General features: G+C 45.1%; 1 protein-coding gene across 1 annotated transcript in view; it reads left to right on the top strand.

The window, feature by feature from the left end:
• The window catches only part of LOC137543675 (poly [ADP-ribose] polymerase tankyrase-2-like), a gene marked incomplete at its 5' end in the record, with an annotated part of 57762 nt that overhangs the window by 22156 nt on the left and 11395 nt on the right, over positions 1 to 24211 (top strand). Inside the window, 11 exons of the mRNA XM_068264798.1 lie at positions 3255 to 3420; positions 5508 to 5727; positions 5916 to 6025; positions 9662 to 9850; positions 11932 to 12184; positions 13856 to 13938; positions 16794 to 16914; positions 18170 to 18267; positions 19748 to 19822; positions 21572 to 21677; positions 23517 to 23703. Coding sequence (XP_068120899.1) covers positions 3255 to 3420; positions 5508 to 5727; positions 5916 to 6025; positions 9662 to 9850; positions 11932 to 12184; positions 13856 to 13938; positions 16794 to 16914; positions 18170 to 18267; positions 19748 to 19822; positions 21572 to 21677; positions 23517 to 23703 — 1608 coding nt within the window. The remainder of the gene's footprint in view (positions 1 to 3254; positions 3421 to 5507; positions 5728 to 5915; positions 6026 to 9661; positions 9851 to 11931; positions 12185 to 13855; positions 13939 to 16793; positions 16915 to 18169; positions 18268 to 19747; positions 19823 to 21571; positions 21678 to 23516; positions 23704 to 24211) is intronic.

Here is a 24211-nt window from a genome sequence, read left to right as displayed (position 1 = left end):
TAAGACTCCCTTTTTTTCCACAAAAGTAGGTGAAAGGTAATTGCGTCTTATAGTTCAAATGCAGGGAGATCCTGACTTGTGAACACCTGACAATCTGAACCTTCAACCTGCCGCAGTGTCGGGGACTCCCTGTAATGTGCCATGCAGAGGAGGACATGCGGACACAAAGGGGCATAGAGGAGGACACAAGGGGGACACAAAGGGGCATAGAGGACAAAGAAGGGCTGAGGGCACAAGGGAGACCGAGGACACAAGGAGGAACAAGAGATGCAAGGGGGCATGAGGTACAAAGAGGGCATAATCCACAAAATTGGAGCAGTACTTTTCAGCGCTGCTAGATTTGGGCCCAGCCATAGACTATAATAGGAATCACATCTATAGCTGCGCTCAGTGAGTAACGTTGGCGCCATCAGAAGACGGAGCCGAAGTTGCTTAAAAAACACAATAATTCGGCCTCCAATTATATCATTCTCCCACTATCCATGTCAGCCTGAACTTGTGCAGAAGCAGGATCAGCCATACCGGCTTTATCCTGCACCCAAGTCTACCGGCGCCGATTTCAAATGTATGCCACAAAATGCCCCTTCACAATGGGTGCACCAGGTTTAGTATATTTATTTCCCCCCCCCTCTTTTTGTCCTCTAAACCTGCGTGCGTCTTATGGTCAGGAGCATTTTATAGACTGAAAAATATGGTAAGTCATGTATTAGAGGTTTTGTGAATATGTGTGCATGTGCGTTTAAGAATATATTTTCATGGATGTCCTTTATGTTGGTTTTACCAATGGATGCCATTTTTGTAACAGAATGTTTAGGTAAGTCTCTTGGTATAAGCAGTCCCAGAAGTACACAAACCTTCGCCCATTCCCCTTCTTAATTTAGCATGTGCACTACAGTGTTATAATGTTAATACAGATATGCTTCAAGCCCTTGTGTCCTGATGGCAACCATGACAGTTTTGTAGAATACCTAACCTTTAATAATATCCAGCATGGGGAATCCTTAAAGGGAACCTAAAGCAAAAGAGAACAGTTTAACTTACCTGGGGCTTCTACCAGCACCCCTGCACCCGCCCTGTGCCCGCACTGTCACTGCACAGTGCTCCAGTTCACTGCAGCACCCCTCTTTCGCCAGGCAAGTCGATGGCCACTGCGCATAAGTCATTGATCGCGCTTCCACCGTAGGATGTGTTCTGCGCATTCGCAGAGCGCCCCCAACCACAGGAGCACGATCAGAAGGGGTGCTGCGGGTGGCAGGAACATTGCTGATTGACAACGTGGGGACGGCGGCTGGTAGAAGCCCCGGGTAAAATAACGGGGTTTTTTTTGTTTTAGATTCCCTTTAATACAGGGAGTGCAGAATTATTAGGCAAATGAGTATTTTGACCACATCATCCTCTTTATGCATGTTGTCTTACTCCAAGCTGTATAGGCCCGAAAGCCTACTACCAATTAAGCATATTAGGTGATGTGCATCTCTGTAATGAGAAGGGGTGTGGTCTAATGACATCAACACCCAATAACAGGTGTGCATAATTATTAGGCAACTTCCTTTCCTTTGGCAAAATGGGTCAAAAGAAGGACTTGACAGGCTCAGAAAAGTCAAAAATAGTGAGATATCTTGCAGAGGGATGCAGCACTCTTAAAATTGCAAAGCTTCTGAAGCGTGATCATCGAACAATCAAGCGTTTCATTCAAAATAGTCAACAGGGTCGCAAGAAGCGTGTGGAAAAGCCAAGGCGCAAAATAACTGCCCATGAACTGAGAAAAGTCAAGCGTGCAGCTGCCAAGATGCCACTTGCCACCAGTTTGGCCATATTTCAGAGCTGCAACATCACTGGAGTGCCCAAAAGCACAAGGTGTGCAATACTCAGAGACATGGCCAAGGTAAGAAAGGCTGAAAGACGACCACCACTGAACAAGACACACAAGCTGAAACGTCAAGACTGGGCCAAGAAATATCTCAAGACTGATTTTTCTAAGGTTTTATGGACTGATGAAATGACAGTGAGTCTTGATGGGCCAGATGGATGGGCTCGTGGCTGCGTTGGTAAAGGGCAGAGAGCTCCAGTCCGACTCAGACGCCAGCAAGGTGGAGGTGGAGTACTGGTTTGGGCTGGTATCCTCAAAGATGAGCTTGTGGGGCCTTTTCGGGTTGAGGATGGAGTCAAGCTCAACTCCCAGTCCTACTGCCAGTTTCTGGAAGACACCTTCTTCAAGCAGTGGTACAGGAAGAAGTCTGCATCCTTCAAGAAAAACATGATTTTCATGCAGGACAATGCTCCATCACACGCGTCCAAGTACTCCACAGCGTGGCTGGCAAGAAAGGGTATAAAAGAAGAAAAACTAATGACATGGCGTCCTTGTTCACCAGATCTGAACCCCATTGAGAACCTGTGGTCCATCATAAAATGTGAGATTTACAAGGAGGGAAAACAGTACACCTCTCTGAACAGCGTCTGGGAGGCTGTGGTTGCTGCTGCACGCAATGTTGATGGTGAACAGATCAAAACACTGACAGAATCCATGGATGGCAGGCTTTTGAGTGTCCTTGCAAAGAAAGGTGGCTATATTGGTCACTGATTTGTTTTTGTTTTGTTTTTGAATGTCAGAAACGTATATTTGTGAATGTTGAGATGTTATATTGGTTTCACTGGTAAAAAAATAATTGAAATAGGTATATATTTGTTTTTTGTTAAGTTGTCTAATAATTATGCACAGTAATAGTCACCTGCACACACAGATATCCCCCTAAAATAGCTAAAACTAAAAACAAACTAAAAGTTACTTTCAAAAATATTCAGCTTTGATATTAATGAGATTTTTGGGTTCATTGAGAACATGGTTGTTGTTCAATAATAAAATTATTCCTCAAAAATACAACTTGCCTAATAATTCTGCACTCCCTGTAAAGAGAACTACAGAATACCCAGATAGCTTTGGTGACCCTGAACAAACAGGAAGGTATAGGGGGGCTAAAAGAGACTAAAAAGTCCTTACATTCAGTATTAATAAATTAAGCTCTGTGTGTTTTCATTGAAATCTTGTGAACGTTTGTAGACTTCTTTGTACATTTAAATCAGGTAAAATAAGGTGTTCATTAGAGGCAGGAGGGTGTAGTCATGAAACATTTTGTGTAGTGTTACCTTATTACACTCCAACTCTAACCCCCCCCCCGTTTATAGTCACACTTCTCCCTGATGACTTCTACTTGGATGGTACCTTTATGTCTAAACCTATTCCCTTTGTTTTCCAGAGGTCTGGTCCCATTGCACAATGCCTGTTCCTATGGACATTATGAAGTAACTGAGCTACTTGTTAAGCACGGTGCACTAATTAATGTTGCTGATTTGTGGAAATTCACGCCATTACATGAAGCTGCAGCAAAAGGGAAATACGAGATCTGCAAGCTTCTCCTACAGGTAGGATCATGACTTTCGGTGAAATGGGATTCGTAAAGTGTGTTTGTTTCTTGCATTCCAGCTGAAACCTTCTCTTTTGCCGAGGCTTTTCTGCCACACACACATATTTTAGCCTTCCTGCTGCTCCCCCTATATCTAGGAATAATATTGTTGTCTAGATTATCAAGCAGAACACTGATGCAGTTTCAGTGGCGGGTTAATGATCTGGGTTGTTAGTCCTCATTCCATTGTAGTAAGGTGTTAAACCAAAGTATTTCCCATCATTCAGTAGCAGTGTTTGCACTGACACTTTACAGTTCTTTTCATCCTTTGTTTCCATACTTATAAAAACAGATTTAACCTCCCTGGCAATACGATTATTATCCGAATTTTAGGGTCTAAAAGCGGTGCAAATTATTGCATGCCTTTAGACCCTACAACCAGGAAAATAATACATACAGTGAGATCTGCGACAGCCCAGCAGTTACCTTCCTGGGATCCAGCGCTCCAATTCTCCCTCGGTCCTTCAGGTGGCACTGTAACCCTGTAGTGAGATTGCCACCTGTCATCATGATTACAAATGGCAGGCGATCCCGCCGAGGGATCCAGAGCCTCTGAGGACTGGAAGAAGAATGGCTACCAACGTTTGTATTCCGGGGGAGGTGAGTTGAAATGCCTGCTGCGCTTAAGGCTCTGCATAGACCCCCCGGCGGCTACCCCGAATCAGGCTCGTGATTACCACTTGTGGCTTCTCTTTTTTTTTTTTTTTTTCACCCCGGGTCTGACTCGAGGGTACCGCCAGGAAGGACTGGTTTGCATCAACAGCTGGACACTGGGGAGAATAGACATGTTAGCATAGGATCTGATGATATGTCTGCTGGTGCGTAACTACAGGGAATGAGTCCCTATGATGGCGGGGAGCAGAGAGCTCTAAGGGAGCCTCAACTACTTCATTCCTTCTGATCAGGTGTTTTCGTAGCTACATTTGACGTGTGACATTTATGATGTCCGAACTTGTTGTAGGATCCTTGCAAGACACAAGGGGTGGGCAAGGGTGAGAACATTGGGGGGACCCCATGAAAGTTTTGCTGGGGGGGTCCCATGATTTGTAGTTAAGCTCGGCGTTTGTCATATGTTGTGGTTCATTTTGTGTATCAGACCGTTTTAGTCTCACCCAGCAAAAAAGCGTTTCATTATATACCCTCGTTCCTTGAATATAAGCCCTCCCCTGAAAATAAGCCCTAGCAGAAGTTAGAGGAGGAAGAGGAGGCCAGCATGTGGGGACACAGCAGTGCAGTGCCAATAGGGCACTAGTCCTATCATCCCACCTCCCAGCAAGGTTATCGGCTGTGTACAGAGATCACAGGGCAAGTGCCTGGTCAGTACAGTAGCATACCTTCAAATCCAGGAACAGCACAGTACAAAGGAACAGGAAATGTTCTGCTGAGACTCTTCCTGGTAGAAATATGACATCCCCTGAAAATAAGACCTAGCAAAATTATAGAGCAAAAATTAATATAAGTCTTATTTTCGGGGAAACACGGTAGCAGATCTAAGGCTTTAATGATTTCACTCCATTATCTCTCAAAGCAAACCTTTAACTTTCAAAGGGTTAAATATTTAAGTAGTGGGAATCCTCAGGATGGTCCCATGTCCTCTACCCGACCAGTACTGGCTAAGACCCTCTGTTAGTGGCCTCACTCCCATCCCCATACAAGTGCAGCCATACTGTGCATGCATGTATAGGGTCTGCACCCGCGCAGCTGTATGAAGCTGTTCATCCATGGAGGAAAAAAGATGTGCATGAGCAGGTTTGTGCCACTACTTGCGCATGAGCAGTACAGCAGCACTTAGATAGAAGTGTGGCCACAAGAGCATGACTGATGACCTTGTTGAATAAGTTTAGAGACCCAGTTCTGGATTGTCGGGGCGGAAGGCTATCTAGAGGCTTACTTCTTCTGTGGTAAGTAACCTTTTTCTTTTGGCCCCGCTTCAGGTTCACTCTGTCTGTGGTGACTAGAGCTAGAAACCACTGCTGTTCTGCACCTTTCTATTACATTTATCTTCACTTTTTACTCCATAACACCGAAGTGTTTCATGTTAAATAGCATGGAGCTGATTCCACGAAGAAGAACAGAGATGGAAACACGGCATTAGACCTGGTTAAAGACGGAGATACAGATATCCAGGACCTCCTCCGGGGAGATGCGGCCTTGTTAGATGCGGCCAAAAGAGGGTGTGCAGCTCGAGTTAAGAAACTTTGCTCATCGGAGAATGTCAACTGTAGAGATACCCAAGGCAGACATTCCACGCCATTGCACTTAGCAGGTGGGTGTGTTTGGGAATGCAGGGCACCTATATTTGCATTCTATTTTTGTTGTTTTTTTGCTAATTGACTACAATCTACATAGTTGTGTTCTGTTTAATATGTTGCATGTGTTCCTGCTGCACATTTCCATATCGGAATATATTTTGGATATGATTTGTTAGAAATGTATTTATTCTGTCTTTTCCAGCTGGGTACAATAATTTAGAAGTTGCGGAGTACTTGTTACAGCATGGCGCTGATGTTAATGCACAAGATAAAGGGGGCCTTATTCCATTGCATAACGCTGCATCATATGGGGTAAGTTGCGATTTTAAACTTCAATTTACAGTAAGCTTCCAGCCTCCAGGCATAAATCTTTTCTTAGCCTCTAGAAACCTTCATTAGCTAGTGTAAAATCAGGCCCTGGCCACGGCAGACTGTGCAATAGGTTGCATTTTCTCTGTCAGATACAGCTTGTGCCTACCTCCTTGCGTTGTGAGCAGTGGAGATGATGTAGTACAGGCAGCAGCAGTTTAGCCACACCCACAGACTCTAGAACAAAACCCAAAACAAAATACTCTTCTGCTTCTGGTTGCACAAAAAGGTTCCATCAGAGATCTCTTAAGGTGGCCACACACAATACATTTTTTTAAATATCTATTCAACTCAAGAATAGCAATCAATTTTTCAGATTGATTTTAACATTTAAAAAATCTGACCAATGTACCACACACCTATGTTAAATTTTTCCTCAATTATGATAAAAATTATTGGAAACTGAGAGAAAATAGCTTGGGTGTATACATTGACAATCTACCACACACCATTCAATTTTCTTAAAAATTTATCAATAAAATCCACCATTCCCAATTGAATTTTATCGCATAAAAATGGTAAATCCGATCGGATTTCTTGCTCGAATAAAACAAAAACGTTAGATTTTTCTTGAAATCCAATCTTTTTAATTGAATTGCCGTAAAATCTGATCATTTTATTGTATCATGTGTGGCCACCTATAAGCTTGCATGGGTCTCCCATTACCATGGTAAAAAATTAAATCTTAACACTTGTACACTGCTTTACTCCAGTGTGACTCTCAAAGTGCTGTGGGGGGGGGGCTCTTCCCCATAAACGCTACTGATTTGGGGGAGGGGGAAGGCATTTGCAGTATATATACACACACACACACACACACACACACACACACACACACACACACACACACACACACACACACACACACACACACACACACACACACACACACACACACACATACACACATACACACATACACACATATATACACACACACACACACACACACACACACGATATGGAGGATGCCATTTTTATTTCAGTTATTTTAAACAAAGCAGATTGCCTGGCTCTCCTGCTGAACCTCTGTCTACAATGCCCTTAGCCATTGACTCTAAACAAGCATGCCGATCAGATGTTTCTGACCGAAGTCTGACAAGATTAACTGCTTGCTTGTTTTGGGTGTGTGATTCAGACACTACCAGGGGCGCCTCTAGGCATAGGCAGTACAGGCCATTGCCTGGAGTGTCATTGGTCCTGGGGGGCACCATGTTGCTGGATTAAGCCCCGCCCACAAATTAACCCCCATCCCTGGACTAAGCTCCGCCCCATGGGTCTTCTTTTACTTGCTTCTGCTTTATCTACAGGCAGCTGCCACCTCTGCCTCCTTCTGTACCTCTTTGTGCCTCATTCTGTCCCCCTTTGCCTTTATTTGTCCCCTTGTGCTACCTCTGCCCTTCTGTTCCTCCTTCAGTCCCACTCTGCCCCTTCTGTCTTCCTGTGCCTCCTTCTGTCTCCCTGTGGCTCTTCGGTGCCCATGTGCCACCTCTGTCCACTGCGCCTTCCTCTGTCCCCCTGTGCCTCCTTCTGTGCCCCTTTGTGCCTTCTTCTGCCTCCCTGTGGCTCTTTTTGTCCCCTCTGCCTCCTTCTGTCTCCCTGCGCTTCCTTATATCTCCCTCTATTGTCTTCTGTCCCCCTTTTGAGCCTCTTTCTGTCCCCCTTTTGTGTCTCTTTCTGTCCCCCTTTGTGCATACTTCTGTCCCCCTTTGTGCCTCCTACTGTCTCACTGTGCTTCCTTCTGCCCTCCTTTGTGCTTTTTTCTGTCCTCCATTGTGCCTCCTTCTGTCCCCTGTATGCCTCCTTTAGTCCCCCTGTGCCTCCTTTCTTCCTGTGCCTCCTTTTGTTCCCCTTTGCGCCTCAATCTGTCTCCATTGTGCCGCGTCCTGCCAAACTTTGTGCCTCCTTCTGTCCTCTTTTGTGCCTCCTTCTGGCCCTCATGCCTTCTTCTTTCCCCTGTACCTCTTTCTGTCTGCCTTTGTGTCTTATTCTGTCCCCCATAAGACACATTGTGCCTCATTCTGTCAACTTGTGTGCCTCCTTCTGTCCCCTTGTGCCTCCTTCTATCCTCCTTTGTGACTTTTTCTGACACTCGTGCCTCTTTCTGTCCTCCTGTGTGCCTTTTTCAGTCCCCCTGTTCCCCTTTGTGCCTCATTCTGTCCCCTATTGTGCCGCCTTTAGTCCCCCTGTGACTCCTTCTGTCCTCCTTTGTGACTCCTTGTGTCCCCCTTTGTGCCTCCTTCTGACCCTCGTGGAGAGGCGCCTGGTCCACCAAGCCAACCAGGTGGTCACCAGTGCTGTGCGGGGGGGAGACCGTGGCAACCCCCCACCAGATGGAGTCTCCCCCAGGTGGTGAACTGGCTTGTAGCGCCAGTTCACTGACCGCAGCTTGTAAGCTCACTTCTGCAGTCTGCAGAGTCTGTGGGTTCCGGCAGGCAGAGCAGGGCTACAGGAAAATGGAGTCCGAAGCCCTGCACTGGAGACTATTTGTGTCTCCATTGCAGGTCTTGGGGTGCAATTTTCCCGTAGCCCTGCTCTGCCTATCAACGCGGGAGTTTTGCAGCCGGAGTTGCTGCACAAAGATCATTGGGGGAGATGCTGCGTGCCGGAGGGAGGCCAGGAGAGGTGTCTTCTGCAGGTGAGTAAATGTTTTTTTTTTCTCTTATAAGTGCAGGCAGGTATCAGGGCTAATGGAAGGGGGGGGGGGAGGAGCCCTGCCTATGTGTATTTGCTGGTGAAACGCTGCCTGCATTGCGTATTTTCTGGTGAAATGCTGCTGAAATAAGTGTAATTTCTGGTGAAACATTGCCGCATTACAATTATTTTCTGGTGAAACGCTGTCACATTACGATTATTTTCTAGTGAAACGCTGCCACATTACGATTATTTCCTGGTGAACCGCTGTCACATTATAATTATTTTTATGGGGGGCACCATGGGGCATGGGGGGGACGCCACAGGTTTTCTCGCCTGGAGTGCCAAAATGGCCAGAGGCGCCCCTGGACACTACTTCAGTTAAAGAGATCAGCGGAATAGCCAAGCAACTGGTATTAATAAAGGGAAATGAATATGGCAGACTCCATATCCCTCTCACTCCAGGTGTCCTTTGTTCTCCCCAGGCTTTTTTAGCCGGGTGATCCACCTGGTTTTGGTGAGCACCCGGCTGTCATCGGCTCGCCTCCATATCCTCCTCCCTATGTTGTAAGCAGAGTTGCACAGGTCCTGCATTCACTTGGCTGCGCCCCACCCGGCTACTTTTTCGTGCCACCCAGCTGGGAAAAAATTGGGGGGGAAAACACTAGAGGACATTTGTATCTGACTTTCTGTTGCTACTTCTGAACAAGCAGAAACAAATACCGTATTATCCATCCTTCTGGCACTAGTGGTCACACCCTTTTCACCTTCTGCCAGAACATGCCTCATCTGTTCAGTGTGCGTGGGTAGCCCATGTGGGACGATATACTTATTTTTTTATGGGCTCATACATGTAATTATATATTATGTAGTAGTGTCTGCTTCTTTGTACATATTTCTGGTCTTTTAGCTTATGGTGCAGTAACCAGACCTCTTGTTTTTCAGCATGTGGATGTAGCTGCCTTACTTATAAAGTTCAATGCTTCTGTGAATGCCACTGACAAGTGGGCTTTTACGCCACTGCATGAAGCTGCTCAGAAAGGGAGAACGCAGCTCTGCGCATTGCTTCTGGCACATGGTGCTGATCCAACACTGAAAAATCAGGAGGGCCAAACACCATTAGACTTGGTCACGGTACGTCATTAACTGATCATCTATGTGTGAGTGTTGCTGAAAGCGTCTAGTGGTTGCCTCACCCTGGGGCCTTGTTCACACGTACATCTGCACATTTCTGGTCCTGTCCTGTCAGTTCTCTATCAGTTTTCCTGACTGGACCAGAAAGGTACAAATTTATGTGTGAACACCTTTATTAAAACGCAAACAAAACTGATGCCAATTGTCAAAAACTGACAGGACTGGACACCTTTTTACGTGTGAACCAAGCCTTAGGCCCCATTCAGCTTGTCTGCAAATCACTAGCCCTTGAATATGCTCGGTGGCAATGCAAATCATTGGTAGTATTCACACTGTAGCGATCCCCCGCAATTAGCGATTTGCTGAAATCTCAAACATGCGATTATATTTCAATGTTAAAGGATCACAAAACGCAATCGCTCCAAAATCTCTTTCCTATACAGTGAAAAACCACAGGAAAACCGATTTGCAAAACGCTAGTGATTCTTGCTAGTGGTTTCCGATTCCCAGTGTGAATGGTGCCTTATGGTGCTAGTGCTGGATTTTTAAGTCACCCTCCAACTTTCAGTTAAAAAAACAAAACTAAAACGTAAATGCTTTTTTTTATACGCTGAGCGGAGGGAGATCTGTTGAGCTGTAGCTGCAGTGGAGGCCATGAAGAGTTCTCCTCTCTGCAGCACTGTTTTATGCATAGTCCATTTTAAATGTTCTATTGAATTCATGTAAGACAAACTGTACCTGACCTGGGAATTTCACTGTACTCCTGCTTGTTTGCCCAATCCAAATAAACCTCATGGAGCTCTTGTAAGTAGTCTGATCCGTCAAGCTTTTCATTTGGGTTGAATGGTGCTAGCATTCTTGCCTTACGGTGCTGGAGTCCCAGGCCTGATTATCAGACAAGGATCTAACTGGCATTTGCATGGTCGTTGGGAGTGGGGCTCCTCCAAGCATTCTACTCTCTTTCTAGGTCTCAAAAACATTCAGGCAGCTCTTTGACTTCTTCCTAGGTGGGTCCCAAGAGGTGGTAAGGGATGTTAGACTACAGTGTTCTCCCCAGAATTCTTTTCCAGACTGGTGGCATGCAAATGTAGCCGGGGTGGGAAATCGATGGGAGAATGCTGGGCTGGCGCAACTCTGCTTACACCATAGGAGGATGAGGAAGTGAGCTGATGACAGCCAGGTGATCACCAAAATTAGCCAGGTGCAACACCCGGCTAAAAGACCCTAGGGAGAACACTGGACTATAACTATGTTGGGGACACCAGATAGTGAGCTTCTTTGAGGTATAGTCAGTGACCTGAACTGTTCTGTGTGCACTGTTAGGCCCAGTGCACACCGGGCGGATCCGCCGGCCGAATCCGCCTGAAAATCCGCATGGCTAATGTATCTCTATGGGCTGGTGCACTCCGGCGGTGTGAGGTTTTTAGCAAGCCGCAAACGTGCCTCTTGCTGCACGTTTGTGGTTTGCTTCAAGCCTCACACCGCCGGTGTGCACCAGCCCATAGAGGTACATTAGCCACGCGGATGCGGCCGGCGGATCTCATACAAAATCCGCTCGGTGTGCACCCAGCAAATATCGGCTCTCTGCTCCCAAAACCGCTAGCGTTTTGACGATCTGCTAGCGGTTTTGGTGTGCACTGGGCCTTAAAGAGACTCTAAGATGAAGAAAGTGGCTGTTTTTTACTTACCGTGGCTTACTTCAGCCCCATAAGCATGGATGCGTCCCTCGCCGTCCACCCGCAATCCTCTGTTCAGCCGCAATCAAACCCCGGTACACGGCTCAGTTGGGCTCAGTCTGACTAACTGACGTCAGCCGGTGTCTTCTGCGTTTGCACAGAAGGTCCATGCATGCGCAGAAGGCCCCCTGCTGATGTCACTGAGCCGCATACTGGAGAAGATTGCGGCTTAACGGAGGCACGCGGGAGGACGGCGAGGGACGCATCCATGCATATGGGGCTGGAGAAAGCCCCGGGTAAGTGAAAAAACTGCCCCTTCATCTTTAAGTGCTGTGGAAAATGTCAGGGCTATGTAAATGAATGAGGATAATAAATTAACTCATTTTTCCTTTGTTGTTTGATCAGGCCGATGATGTCCGTGCTCTTCTAGCGGCAGCTATGCCCCTTGCTGCGTTACCAGCCATTTATAAACCACAGCTTATCACAGTTTCCCAGCCTGCATCTGCACCAGCAGGAGTCTTATCTTCAGTTCCCTCCAGTCCGCCTACTCTGTCTGCCGCCAGCAGCCTGGATAACCTGGCAGCCAGTTTTCCGGATACACCGTCAGCAGCGAGCGGTGGTGCCGAGGGGGCGGTGGCTTTAGAGAAGAAGGAAGAAGGTAAATCTCTTCACAGATCTTTATGGAAAACAACACTCATGCAGCACACTCTATGGAAAATCTGTTTTTATGTAGTTTAAAAGTAATTGATCTAAATTTCCAGTCTCTTTCCTTTCTCCTTTCCTTCTCTTTCCTTTCCTTTTAATAAGAGCACTTTCCTGTGTGAATTGTTCACTGTCTGGGTCAGACTATAGAATAACCCTCGCTAATAAGGAATTACAGCCATAAAACTTTTTCCTGGCAGAAAATGGCTTACGAGAGAAGGAAAGATATAAAAAGGGTCAATTGTTCATAGATTTTAGCTCTGGCATACTTCAATGAATGCATTAAGAAGAAACAATGAAACAATAAAAACTTAAAAAGTAGATTTAAATATAAAATAAAAACGTAAAATAGCTAAAGAAGTCATTTTTAGTAGGAGAATAGACACAATTGTTTAGCTCATAAGTTTATTTTTACCTTGGATGTCCTTGACGGATCTTAAAGAGTAACCGTCAGGCTGCAAAAGCTAATTTAAACCTCTATTCTCCTGTGTTAAACAGTTTAGAAGGAAGCCAAAAAGGCACTACTGAAGTACAAAATCTCTCTTACATTTGATGTGTGCTTATCAGCAAAGCTGTTAGACCCAAGCTCTTAAGAGGCCGAGAGGCCGCATACCATACTGCATAGCATTCTGGGGCCCTCCCCTCGGCTGCTAATGAGAAGTTACAGGGTCAAGTTACAACAGCATGTAACTCAGTCCAGCGCGCAGCACTGATAAATCTTGGGGCAGAGTACACTGCAGGAGTCAGCTATTGTTCCTAGCCACATGGCTAATTAATATTCACTGCACAGTAGTGTTATTCAGTATGAGCTTTTTTGTGGTCAGGAAGCAGGGAGGACATGACGACACATTTGGCTTCATAGGAGACAGACAAACATGGAACCTGCCATGAGCTGTCAGGAGCATCAATCTCTGCATATACTATATAAAAATTCTGTGAAGTACAAACGTGGACAGAGAAATGCATATGTAATGTAAGTACAGCCAATCTTTAGCTACTGATATATGTGTTTATTTTCTCTGAGACCTTATACCTAACAGCTCCTCTTTAAGAGTCAAAAAGGTATAATCAAGGGTGGAATCCTGCTTTATTTAGAGTGGAAAACTGATTAGATTTCTCACTGCAGGCTAGTGCTATACCTTATATTGTGGTTGAACTCGATGGACGTATTTTTTTAATTTTTTTTATTTTTTAACCCAAATTATTATGTAAGGACACATGTTTTTTTTTTTTTTAATATGATTTTTACATTTTGTTAGTTTAAATATCCATGGTGCCCAAATGGATGGAAATTACTCATTCATAGCTAAAGGAAGAGGGCTGCGGTGGGCTGAAGCGGGTTGGAAATTTGTAAATTTTAAAGTGTAACTGTCGGGCATAAAATAAAAAAATCTATTCTTTATTTTTTATCTAGTAAACAAGTAATACGGATGCTAACCAGGCAGTCCAAAAGTTAAAAATCACTCTTACTATTCTTATCCATAAAATATAATGCCCCAGTTTCCATGGCTCTTATTTGGTACATCTGCCGCACAAAGGAAGTTGCAGAGCATGCTGGGTTCTCTTTTTTTTCTTCTTTACTTCCCCTCATTATGGAGTCTGTAATGTCCTTTCTCTTTTTATTTAGTACCAGGATTTGACCTGAGCATTAATCAGTTTTTGAGGAACCTGGGACTTGAACACTTAATTGATATTTTTGAGAGTGAGCAGGTGAGTTTGTTTGCCGTGTGTGTGCGTTTTATTAATAAATCCTGCTTGTATGTTGTATTGTGAATTACAATAAACACCATTATTTAATTTTTTTGTATGTTTTGTTTATGTATTTACGGTTTGTGCAAACTCTAGTCTAACATTTGTTGTTTAAAATACTTCCCTTTTATTGTAGTAACAAATTGATTGTTTGTTCTTTGTACACATTTTGAATATATACATATAATTTCCTTTGAGGTCGCATTCACATCGGCACGTTGCGGAGTACCGAACTGATAATCTTATGGGCCGTTCACAGTGCAACGTTAACATCGCGTTGAAAAATGTTGCATTATGGCAACTCACTGCTTGCAGTGCGTAACCTCTCAATGCAGACACGTTGCGACTTTAACGCTGCATTAAACTGCAACATCCCACTGTGAATACAGCCTTAAAGAGAAACCGTGACCAAGAATTGAACTTCATCCCAATCAGTAGCTGATACCCCCTTTTACATGAGAAATCTTTTCCTTATGACAAATGGATCATCAGGGGGCGCTGTATGACTGATATTGTGGTGAAACCCCTCCCACAAGAAACTCTGAGGACCATGGTCCCGGCAGTTTCCTGTCTGTGAACCTTGTTGCATTGTGGGAAATGGCTGTTTACAGCTGTTTCCAACTGTCAAAAAAAGCAAGCAGCAGCTACATCACCAGCCAGAAGTAAAAATGTCACCATGTGATAAATGTCAGACTGTAAATCAGGGTTTTAAAATATTTTACAATGGGCAAACACTGACCAAATCATTTATACAGAATTATTGTAAAAATTAAGCACTTTATTACATTATTTTCACTGGAGTTCCTCTTTAAGGTGCCCGGTAATTATCATTTGTTTTTTGTTTGTTTTTTTTTGACCAATCTTACTAAATCTATTTAGCAGAAGGATAAACTGAGTGAATATATTTTGAATGGATATTATCAAACTATTTATCTATTGCATAGAAGCTGTAAGATTAGACAAAAAAATTGTCATTAGCGGGTACCTGTAGTGTTGGAGAGAGTGTACCCTCATAAGTTTGCTATGAGCCCAGACTGGCGATGCATAAGTCTTTTTCTGTCATTTTATAGTAAAAATCTGCCTTGCATTCCTGTTTGCATTGAGATAAGAACATCCAAACTGACTGCACAAACTGCACAGCTTTGCAAACATACACGCCTAAAAGCCGCAGTTTAAGCACTTGAGGACCGCGGTGTTAAACCCCCCCAGTGACCAGGCCATTTTTTACTAAATGGGCCACTGCAGCTTTAAGGCCTCCCTGCAGGGCCGCACAACTCAGCACACAAGTGATTCCCCTCCTGTGTCCCAGGGGGACAGCCGTGTCATGCTGCTGTCCCCAGTACAGCGCTGCCTTAGATCGCAGTGCTGTACATAGTTATTAGACGCGGTTTCGCCATCTTACAGTCTGGGAGACTGAAGGCGGAGCTCTGTAATCAGAGCGGAGATGCGCGCACTCTCCTGCAAGCTTCATTAGAAGCCATTCATGCCAATCGCGCGGAGTGGTTGTGGGGCTGCCGCCGCGTTCACGCCAATTGACATGGAGTGGTCGGCAGGTAGTTAATTGCAAAAGCTAGTCGCTTTTAGAAGTGATTTTTCGAAGCGATTCTAGGTATGTGCCTAGCGATTTTTTTGGAGCGTTTAGGTGTATCAATTTTTTGTACAGTAGAGTTGGACGTGAACAGCTTTTGTAAAACGCTTGGAAAATTGCTCGGCTCTAGCGCTTTTTAGAGCGAGTTTCCACTTTCCTATACTTAACATTGAGGCCGAATCGCCTCAGAAATGCTGCAGGACCCACATTTGCGTTTGGGAAAAAAACACATCGCTCTGGTGTGATCCATCCATTCAAATACTAAATACGCATTTTAAAGCGCTAGCATTTTGAAAAGTGCTCAGAAGCGCTCTAGGTGTGCACTAGCCCTCTGAAATACAGATTGTCCCAAAGCTCCCACCTCGGTATAAAACATAAACCCTCTGCTGCCCAAGTAATTCATTGAAATAGTAACAATGCTGGCTTTTGTGTGAATTTAACACAAATTACATGCAGATTGGAATAATAAACCTTTATTATTATTTTTTTTAAATCTTGATTGGTGCGCAATTTTAAGCTTCTTTCCTCTTTTTTCCAACACTTGTTTTAATTCATTTTCTACCAGTGAGTTTTGCCCCTCCCATCTACCACTAAACAATCTGAAATAAAGTTTGCCGTCAATCCCTGCAATTTATAGAGCTGAATTAACCACCTTAGCGGTATGGACGAGCTCAGCTCGTCCATTACCGCCAGAGGGTGCCGCTCAGGCCCTGCTGGGCCGATTTTGATCAAATAAAGAGCAGCACACGCAGCCGGCACTTTGCCAGCCGCGTGTGCTGCCCGATCGCCGCCGCTCTGCGGCGATCCGCCGCGAGCAGCGGCGAAAGAGGGTCCCCCCAGCCGCCTGAGACCTGCGCAGCCGGAACAAATAGTTCCGGCCAGCGCTAAGGGCTGGATCGGAGGCGGCAGACGTCAGGACGTCGGCTGACGTCCATGACGTCACTCCGCTCGTCGCCATGGCGACGAAGTAAACAAAACACGGAAGGCCGCTCATTGCGGCCTTCCGTGTTACTTTTGGCCGCCGGAGGCGATCAGAAGAACGCCTCCGGAGCGCCATCTAGTGGGCTTTCATGCAGCCAACTTTCAGTTGGCTGCATGAAATAGTTTTTTTTTTATTTAAAAAAAACCCTCATGCAGCTGCCCTGGCGATCTTAATAGAACGCCAGGGTGGTTAAGTTATTTTCAAGGCCATTTTCCTGTAATATTCAAATGTAATTTTATTTTGTAGATCACACTCGATGTCCTAATCGAAATGGGACACAAGGAATTTAAGGAGATTGGAATTAATGCTTATGGACACAGACATAAAATAATCAAAGGTGTGGAGAGACTCATTTCAGGCCAGCAAGGTAATGAATGCGTTCTCTGATACAAAACTAGAATTTACTTCCTGTTCACCCCCCACATAGCAAGGATTATTCATTTCTAGGGTGGTTTGTAGTTGCAGATCATTCATTTATGCTTTTGCAAGTCAGTACCACTAGTCTGTATTATGACTATAGCTTCATTTTATAGAGCCATGTTACTTGAGCTTCAGTAGAGGCCTTTCGGGTTTCTTTATTCCCCACTCACAGTAGGGCGTTGCATCGTGACATGACGGACGCATTGTAATGCGGAAAGTCATACCGCAATGTTATATCTATGCAACATTCACAGTATGTCCAGTGTGGTGTGATCTAACAGAGTGCGATATCCCAATGCACTGTATGCAGTGTGTTAGTGTGTAACGCGTGCATTAACCTCCTTAGCGGTAACCCCGAGTCAGGCTTGGGCCAGAAATCCGCAGCACAGAGCGGTAATCCCGAGCTGGATGCATGGGAGGTGAGTAATGTGCAGGGCTGCCGCAGATCTATCTAGCGGTATGATTTTTAGGGTCTAATGCTGGGAATACACCATATGTTTTTTTGTCAGATAGTTCGATAAATAATTACCGACATGTCCGATCTGATTTTCGATCGGTTTTTTTGTGATCATTCTTTCATAGAAGTGAATTGAAATAGATAAAAAAAAATAAGAGAATCGAGCGGAAAATCGAATTGATCGGATGGAAAATCGACTGAAAAAATGCATCGTGAATTCCCAGCATAAAAGCTTGTGAGAAAATTGCACCGCTTTTAGACCATAAAATCTGGAAGTAATTATACTGCTAGGGAAGTGTCAGTGAAGCATTCTTTTCATTGACTTTGCTAGAGAACAGAGGCGCCAACAGGATAAAAACTTTAAAATTGCTAGGGAGGCAGTGGTGGACTTCCGGAAAGCAGACATTAACAACTGTCTGACTCAAACAATTGAATTTATTAAGAGTACCCCAAGAAATGCAACGCTTCATCAGGCAATAGAATAGGGGACAAAAAACAGTAGCTCGGTAGAAACACCATAAAATGTTGCCGTCACCAGATATTTTGGCTCACAATCGTCTTGGGTGAAAATCCTATAGAGGGGTCCCATGAGCCAGGCTGAAGTCAAAACCCGCTCATTGTCAGAATGGTGCAGATCACATGTCATTATTTGTAGGAGTTTTTGGCAGAATGAAGAATGTTCTTAATATATTGAGTGGCTTTTGTGTTCTACTTCTGATGCAGTATTCCTGTGACTCATTTGTAGGTCTGAATCCTTACTTGACACTGAATACCTCTGGCAGTGGAACAATCTTAATTGATCTAGCTCCAGATGACAAGGAGTTCCTGTCTGTGGAGGAGGAGGTAAGAGCATTTGTAGCTTCTGTTAGTTACAGATTACCCAGCAAGCTCATGGTTAACCAGAACTCCCAGGAGTGTGTATGGGTCTACAAATGACCAAAAAAGCCCTCTTACTAAAATGTTATGCAAAACAAAAGTTTGCAGTCTTAACCACTTACTGCCCGCCTAACACCGATAGGCGATGGGAGAGAGGGCAGGCACAGGACCGCCTAACGCCGATAGGTGGTGGAAGAGAGGGCAGGCACAGGACCGCCTAACGCCGATAGGTGGTGGAAGAGAGGGCAGGCACAGGACCGCCTAACGCCGATAGGTGGTGGAAGAGAGGGCAGGCACAGGACCGCCTAACGCCGATTTGCGTCATGGCATTCCGCGCGTGATTAGCAGGGAATGAGCGCTCTTAAGCGCGCGTTCCCTGCAGGGGGACACAGGAGGCCACCGCGATCAGCCTGCCAGCCATGGGAAAAAAAAAAGACAATCACAGCAGCAATCAGAGACCACCAGAAGATGGCTGTATTAGGGGTACGAAAAGTAGTTAAAATTCATGTGGGTGCTAAATTCTATGACTGCGCAATAAACCGATAAAGCTGCGTAGTGCTAAATTGTAAAAAATGGCCTGGTCTCTTGGGGGGGTGTAAACCTGTGTTTCCTCAAGAGGTTAAAGCAGGAGGTGTTTGTGATAATTCAGGTTGGAGTGAGCATATGAGGTCACCCACAATGGCTTTGTACAATTAAAGAGAGTCTGAAGTGAGAATAAATCTTGCTTCAGACCTCATAGATAGCAGGGGCATGTGTGCCCCTGCTAAAACGCCGCTATCCCGCGGCTTAACGGGGGTCCCTTCACCCCCAAATCCCCTCCGTGCAGCGGGGGAGCACTTCCTGGTTGGGGCAGGGCTAACCGCCGCAGCCCTGCTCCGCCCCACGCGCGTCTGTCAGCGCGTATCTCCGCCTCTCCCCCACCCCTCTGTCTTCCTTCACTGAGCGGGGCGGCGATGCGCCGCTGATAGACGCGACTGATGGCAGGGCTGCGGCCGTTAGCCCTGCCTCCAGGAAAAGATAATATACGACCAAGTTTGCGACCAATGCTTGCGGGGGGGGGGGTGTTGGGGGTGAAGGGACCCCCGTTTAACCGCGGGATAGCGGCGTTTTAGCAGGGGCACACATGCCCCTGCTATCTATGAGCTCTGAAGCGAGAATTATTCTCGCTTCAGAGTCTCTTTAACAAGCTGACACATCATTGCATTCCAGTGGTTCTGGAGGTGTGGTTAGCGATCAGGGACAACAAAGGATGAGTTGCATATTCAGCAGTGATGCATCGTGGGAGGCATCATATGCTCACTCAAATCTGAATTAACGCAAATACCTTCTGTTTTGAGAAGGCAAACTTTTGTTTTGTATAGCTTCTATATTAGAACTGCTTTCGTTGGGTTTCAGTCATTCTTGTTTTTAGTGTTTTGAATGGAATAAAATGTGCTTTTATTTCTAGATGCAAAGTACAGTCAGAGAGCACCGGGATGGAGGACATGCTGGCGGAGTCTTTAACAGATATAACATATCAAAGGTATGCCACACTTCAGCAATCAACTTACAGTGCAGTTTAAAGTGGTCATATTGGCTTGTAAGGAAATAAATTCCTTCCTCTCTGCTCCACAATCAGGTTAAAGGGATACTGTAGGGTGGTCGGGGAAAAATGAGTTTAAGTTACCCGGGGCTTCTAATGGTCCCCCGCAGGCATCCTGTGCCCGCGCAGCCACTCCCCAATGCTCCGGCCCCGCCTCCAGATCACTTCTGGAATTTCAGACTTTAAAGTCTGAAAACCACTGCGCCCGCGTTTCCGTGTCCTCGCTTCCCCTGATGTCACCAGGAGCATACGGCGCAGGTACAGACCATACTGGGTCTGCGCAGTACACTCCTGGTGCCATCCGCGGGAGTGAGGACACGGCAACGCAGACACAGTGGATTTCAGACTTTTAAAGTCTGAAATTCCAGAAGTGACCTGGAGGCGGGGCCGGAGCATTGTGGAGTGGCTTCACGGGCACAGGATGTCTGTGGGGGACCATTAGAAGCTCCGGGTAACTTCAACTCATTTTCCCCGACCCCCCCCCCCCCCTACAGTATCCCTTTAAGGGTTTATGGAGACTTAACACGAGATGCCTAACAGCCCAGTGGGTGGGTGTGTGTGTGTGTGTGGGGGGGGGGGGGATGGATATGCATATTGCTTGACAGTCTGTGCTCTTTTTAAAGGACACCTGAAGTGAGAGGGATATGGAGGCTTCCATATTTATTTCCTTTTAAACTATACCTGTTGCCTGGCAGTCCTGCTGATCCTCTGCTTCTAATACTTTTATCCATAGGCCCTGAACAAGCATGCAGAAGGTCTGATGTTTAACTGAAGTGACTGGATTAACTGCATGCTTGTGTCAGGTGTGTGATTCAGACCACTAGTGATGCCAGGCGGATCGGTAGGGCACCAGGCAACTGGTATTGATTAAATGGCAGCTGAAGCAAGAGGTATATGGAGGCTGCCATATTTCATTCCTTTTAAGCAATACCAGTTGCCCGGCTATCCTGCTGATTCTCTGCCTCTAATACTTGGCTGGATAGTGTACTAGTTAAGGGCACCGCCTTTGACATGGGAGACCAGGGTTCAAATCCTGGCTAGGATCAGTACCTATTCAGTAAGGAGTTCACGGCAAGACTCCTTAATTTTAGGGTGGCCTCTTGAGCGCGCCCTTAGTGGCTGCAGCTCCTGAGTGGTTTGAGTCCAACAGGAGAAGAGTACTAGTATGGACTAATAAGTTTAATTTTCATGCAAATATCATGCAAGTTGTTTGCAGCCTGCAAATGAGCCAAACATTTCATGATTTTTGGAATCAATTCCAAGCTGAAAACAGTTTGCTTCAAAGGACACCTTAAGTGAGAGGGATATGGAGGCTGCCATATTTATTTCCTTTTAAACAATACCAGTTGCCTGACTGTCCTGCTGATCCTTTGCCTTTTATACTTTTAGCCATATACCCTGAACAAGCATGCAGCACATCAGGTGTTTCTGACATTTGTCAGATCTGGCAAGATTGTTTCTGGTGTTATTCAGACACTAAAATTGGTCAGCAGGACTGCCAGGCAACTGGTATTGTTTGAGGAAATAAATATAGCAGCCTCCATATCCCTCTCACTTGTCCTTGCCAAACTGCAGCATTCCTGTTGCTAGGAGTGTAATTATAATACTGATAACTCTTCGAAGGTCGTACTTTTGCTCTGGGATCCTACTTTGAGCTTCTGCTGATCATCCATTGTAATGTCCTTGCAGATTCAGAAAGTATGTAATAAGAAACTCTGGGAAAAATACACACACCGGCGAAAAGAGGTTACAGAGGAAAATCATAACCATTCCAATGAGAGGATGCTCTTTCATGGTAAGTCTATAACAAGAGTTTATAACAAGACAGACAGAAACTGAGTGAGAGCCATGCTGTCACCCAAATGTCAGCTGCTACAGATCACATTGTGCTTCTGCTTGGGAATGCATTTTCACTGTAGTATTTGCCGATATTCTGGGTACAGGAAGCGCATGGATACATGGCTAATAACTTCCTGTCAGAGAGGGAACTGGATCTACCTCGCTATACATGATTGAAGTGGCTGCCTCACCAATTAAGATTTTTAATAAAAAACAAAGCACGTCTGCCTGTATGTAACATACAATACTGGATACACACATAGGACTAGGGTAGGGATTAAATTGTGAGCCCCTCTGAGGGACAGTTATGTGACAAGACAACTCTGTACAGTGCTGCAGAAGAGATTGGCGCTATATAAATACTAAATAGTAATAAAATCATCTGAAGGAGGTGGGCTGGAAGACGGGATTATGATAGGTGTTGTGATCACCATTTCCTAGATCACCTATGTCCAAAACACATGACAGATTGTTATGCTGTTTTTGTCAATGCCTCAATAAATGTTTGTTGATTTTTATGGTGGAGACTTGCAGGTGCATCTACCTTGGACTGTTCATGGTCGCACTGTGACAGAGCCAGTTTCCAGAAATAACATTTCCACTTCCTGTTCTTTGGGGTTTCACAATAGCGGTGCCTGTTTGTGCTTCAATAAATGTGCTGTATTTTTCTCCTCAAAATTTTTTTCACATCATGAATGTAATTAAATTAAAGAGAAGTATACTTAAGGTGGCCATACATCTCTTAATTTGGCAGCTGATAGACCATCCAATAATTATTGAATCAAAAACAAAACGGTGCAATCAAGATGCAACCAAATTCGGGGCCGAAATCTGTTGCATGTATCCAGATCGGACATGCTGCAAGATGTCAGGCCGTTTTGGTTGATCAGGTGTGCGGCAGTAGCAGTGACCGTGACAAAACACCGGCGCAGCCCCCCCTAATGTCAAATGTGCTAGGTGCACTATACCTGTCCGTGTCCGCCGCTGGCTAAGGGCTCTATTCCCAATCCGCATACACGAGCCTCATGTGGTTGCCGTGTATGCGGTAACGTGAGCACATGTGTGATGTCACACGCACCGGAAACCACATGGGGCACTTGTATGCGGGTGGAGCCCGGAGACAGCGGCTGACACAGGAAGGTAAAGTATAGTGGGGAGGCACATTTGCCATTCGGGGGACGGCATCGGCGAGGTGGTGGATGCGGTGTCACTAGGCCAAATCCTGATTGATTTCAGAATTAAATCAATTGGAAATTGGCCTGCGGGGTATAGGCTATCTCTCTAATCAGATTCGATCAGAAAGAAATGTGTCTCTTGGTTGAATCTGCCCATCATCGCTAGAAGTATGCCTATTTTTAGAAAATATGGTTAGCCTATAAGAGAGTTTTGGCTGCCTTGATACCTCCCCCCAAAGGCTCAATACCTGCTCCCCCAGTCTGTGATCATCTTACAGGTACCAAGCCCTAACGTAGCCATAGAAACATCTGTATAGCAATTGGTCGGCGGACTCCTGGCCTACCTACCATCTTCAAAGTAAGCCTATAGGCCTTGCAGAAATGGTGCAATGCTGATGACCTGACATGCATTCAATAGTGAGGCAGTTAATGCTCTTCTACACTGGGCAGGAGTTTTGGCTCCATACATTATGTAACATGGGTAACGTTAACGCTTTGTAGATAGGTTAAGATAGGCTTCAGGTTACTGTATGTGATGAACTTTTAAACCGACAAAATGTAAATATTCTTCATGGATAGAAGACTGGAATAAACTGTGTTTACCTCCCATTTGTTCCCAGGTTCCCCATTTGTAAATGCAATCATTCACAAAGGGTTTGATGAAAGGCACGCTTACATTGGCGGGATGTTTGGTGCAGGCATATACTTTGCTGAAAATTCTTCAAAAAGCAACCAGTATGTCTACGGCATAGGAGGCGGCACTGGCTGCCCTGTCCACAAAGACAGATCTTGTTATGTTTGCCACAGGTATGTGCTTTTACTATATTGCATGTAGCCCCGTTAAATAACACTGCTAGCAAATGATGGTAATTTATTATTGTTTGTACCACCAGATGGCAGCATTTCTACATTCTCCTCTTTTTTGTTTATTCCACCCTTCTTAGACACATGTCTTTTATAGCCTTTTGATCTTGGAAAAACATATTTTAAAGTAACAAATCAAATCTTCTCATTGGAATGTCTGCCTTTTAACATGCACTTTATTCTACATCTTTACACTGTTTAGATGTGATCCATAGTTCACTCCATGTAGTATCTTGATCGTTTGTTGATATATGTGTGCTCTTAAACAGGCCTTAAACTCTTGAGGGGCCTATACACTGGTCGATTTCAGTGAACGATTCTATAGAATCGATGAGAAGTCGATTCTTTCAAATCTATCGATCGATTTTAATGGATTTGATCTATCTGACAGGATGGAAGATCTAGGTTGATCTGCTGCTGGTAGCAAATCCATGGCCCATAGAGTTGCGTT

This window comes from Hyperolius riggenbachi, unplaced genomic scaffold (assembly GCF_040937935.1).
Source record: "Hyperolius riggenbachi isolate aHypRig1 unplaced genomic scaffold, aHypRig1.pri scaffold_156, whole genome shotgun sequence".
NCBI classification, from domain to species: Eukaryota; Metazoa; Chordata; class Amphibia; order Anura; family Hyperoliidae; genus Hyperolius; species Hyperolius riggenbachi.
This window is presented reverse-complemented; position numbering and strand designations above follow the sequence as displayed.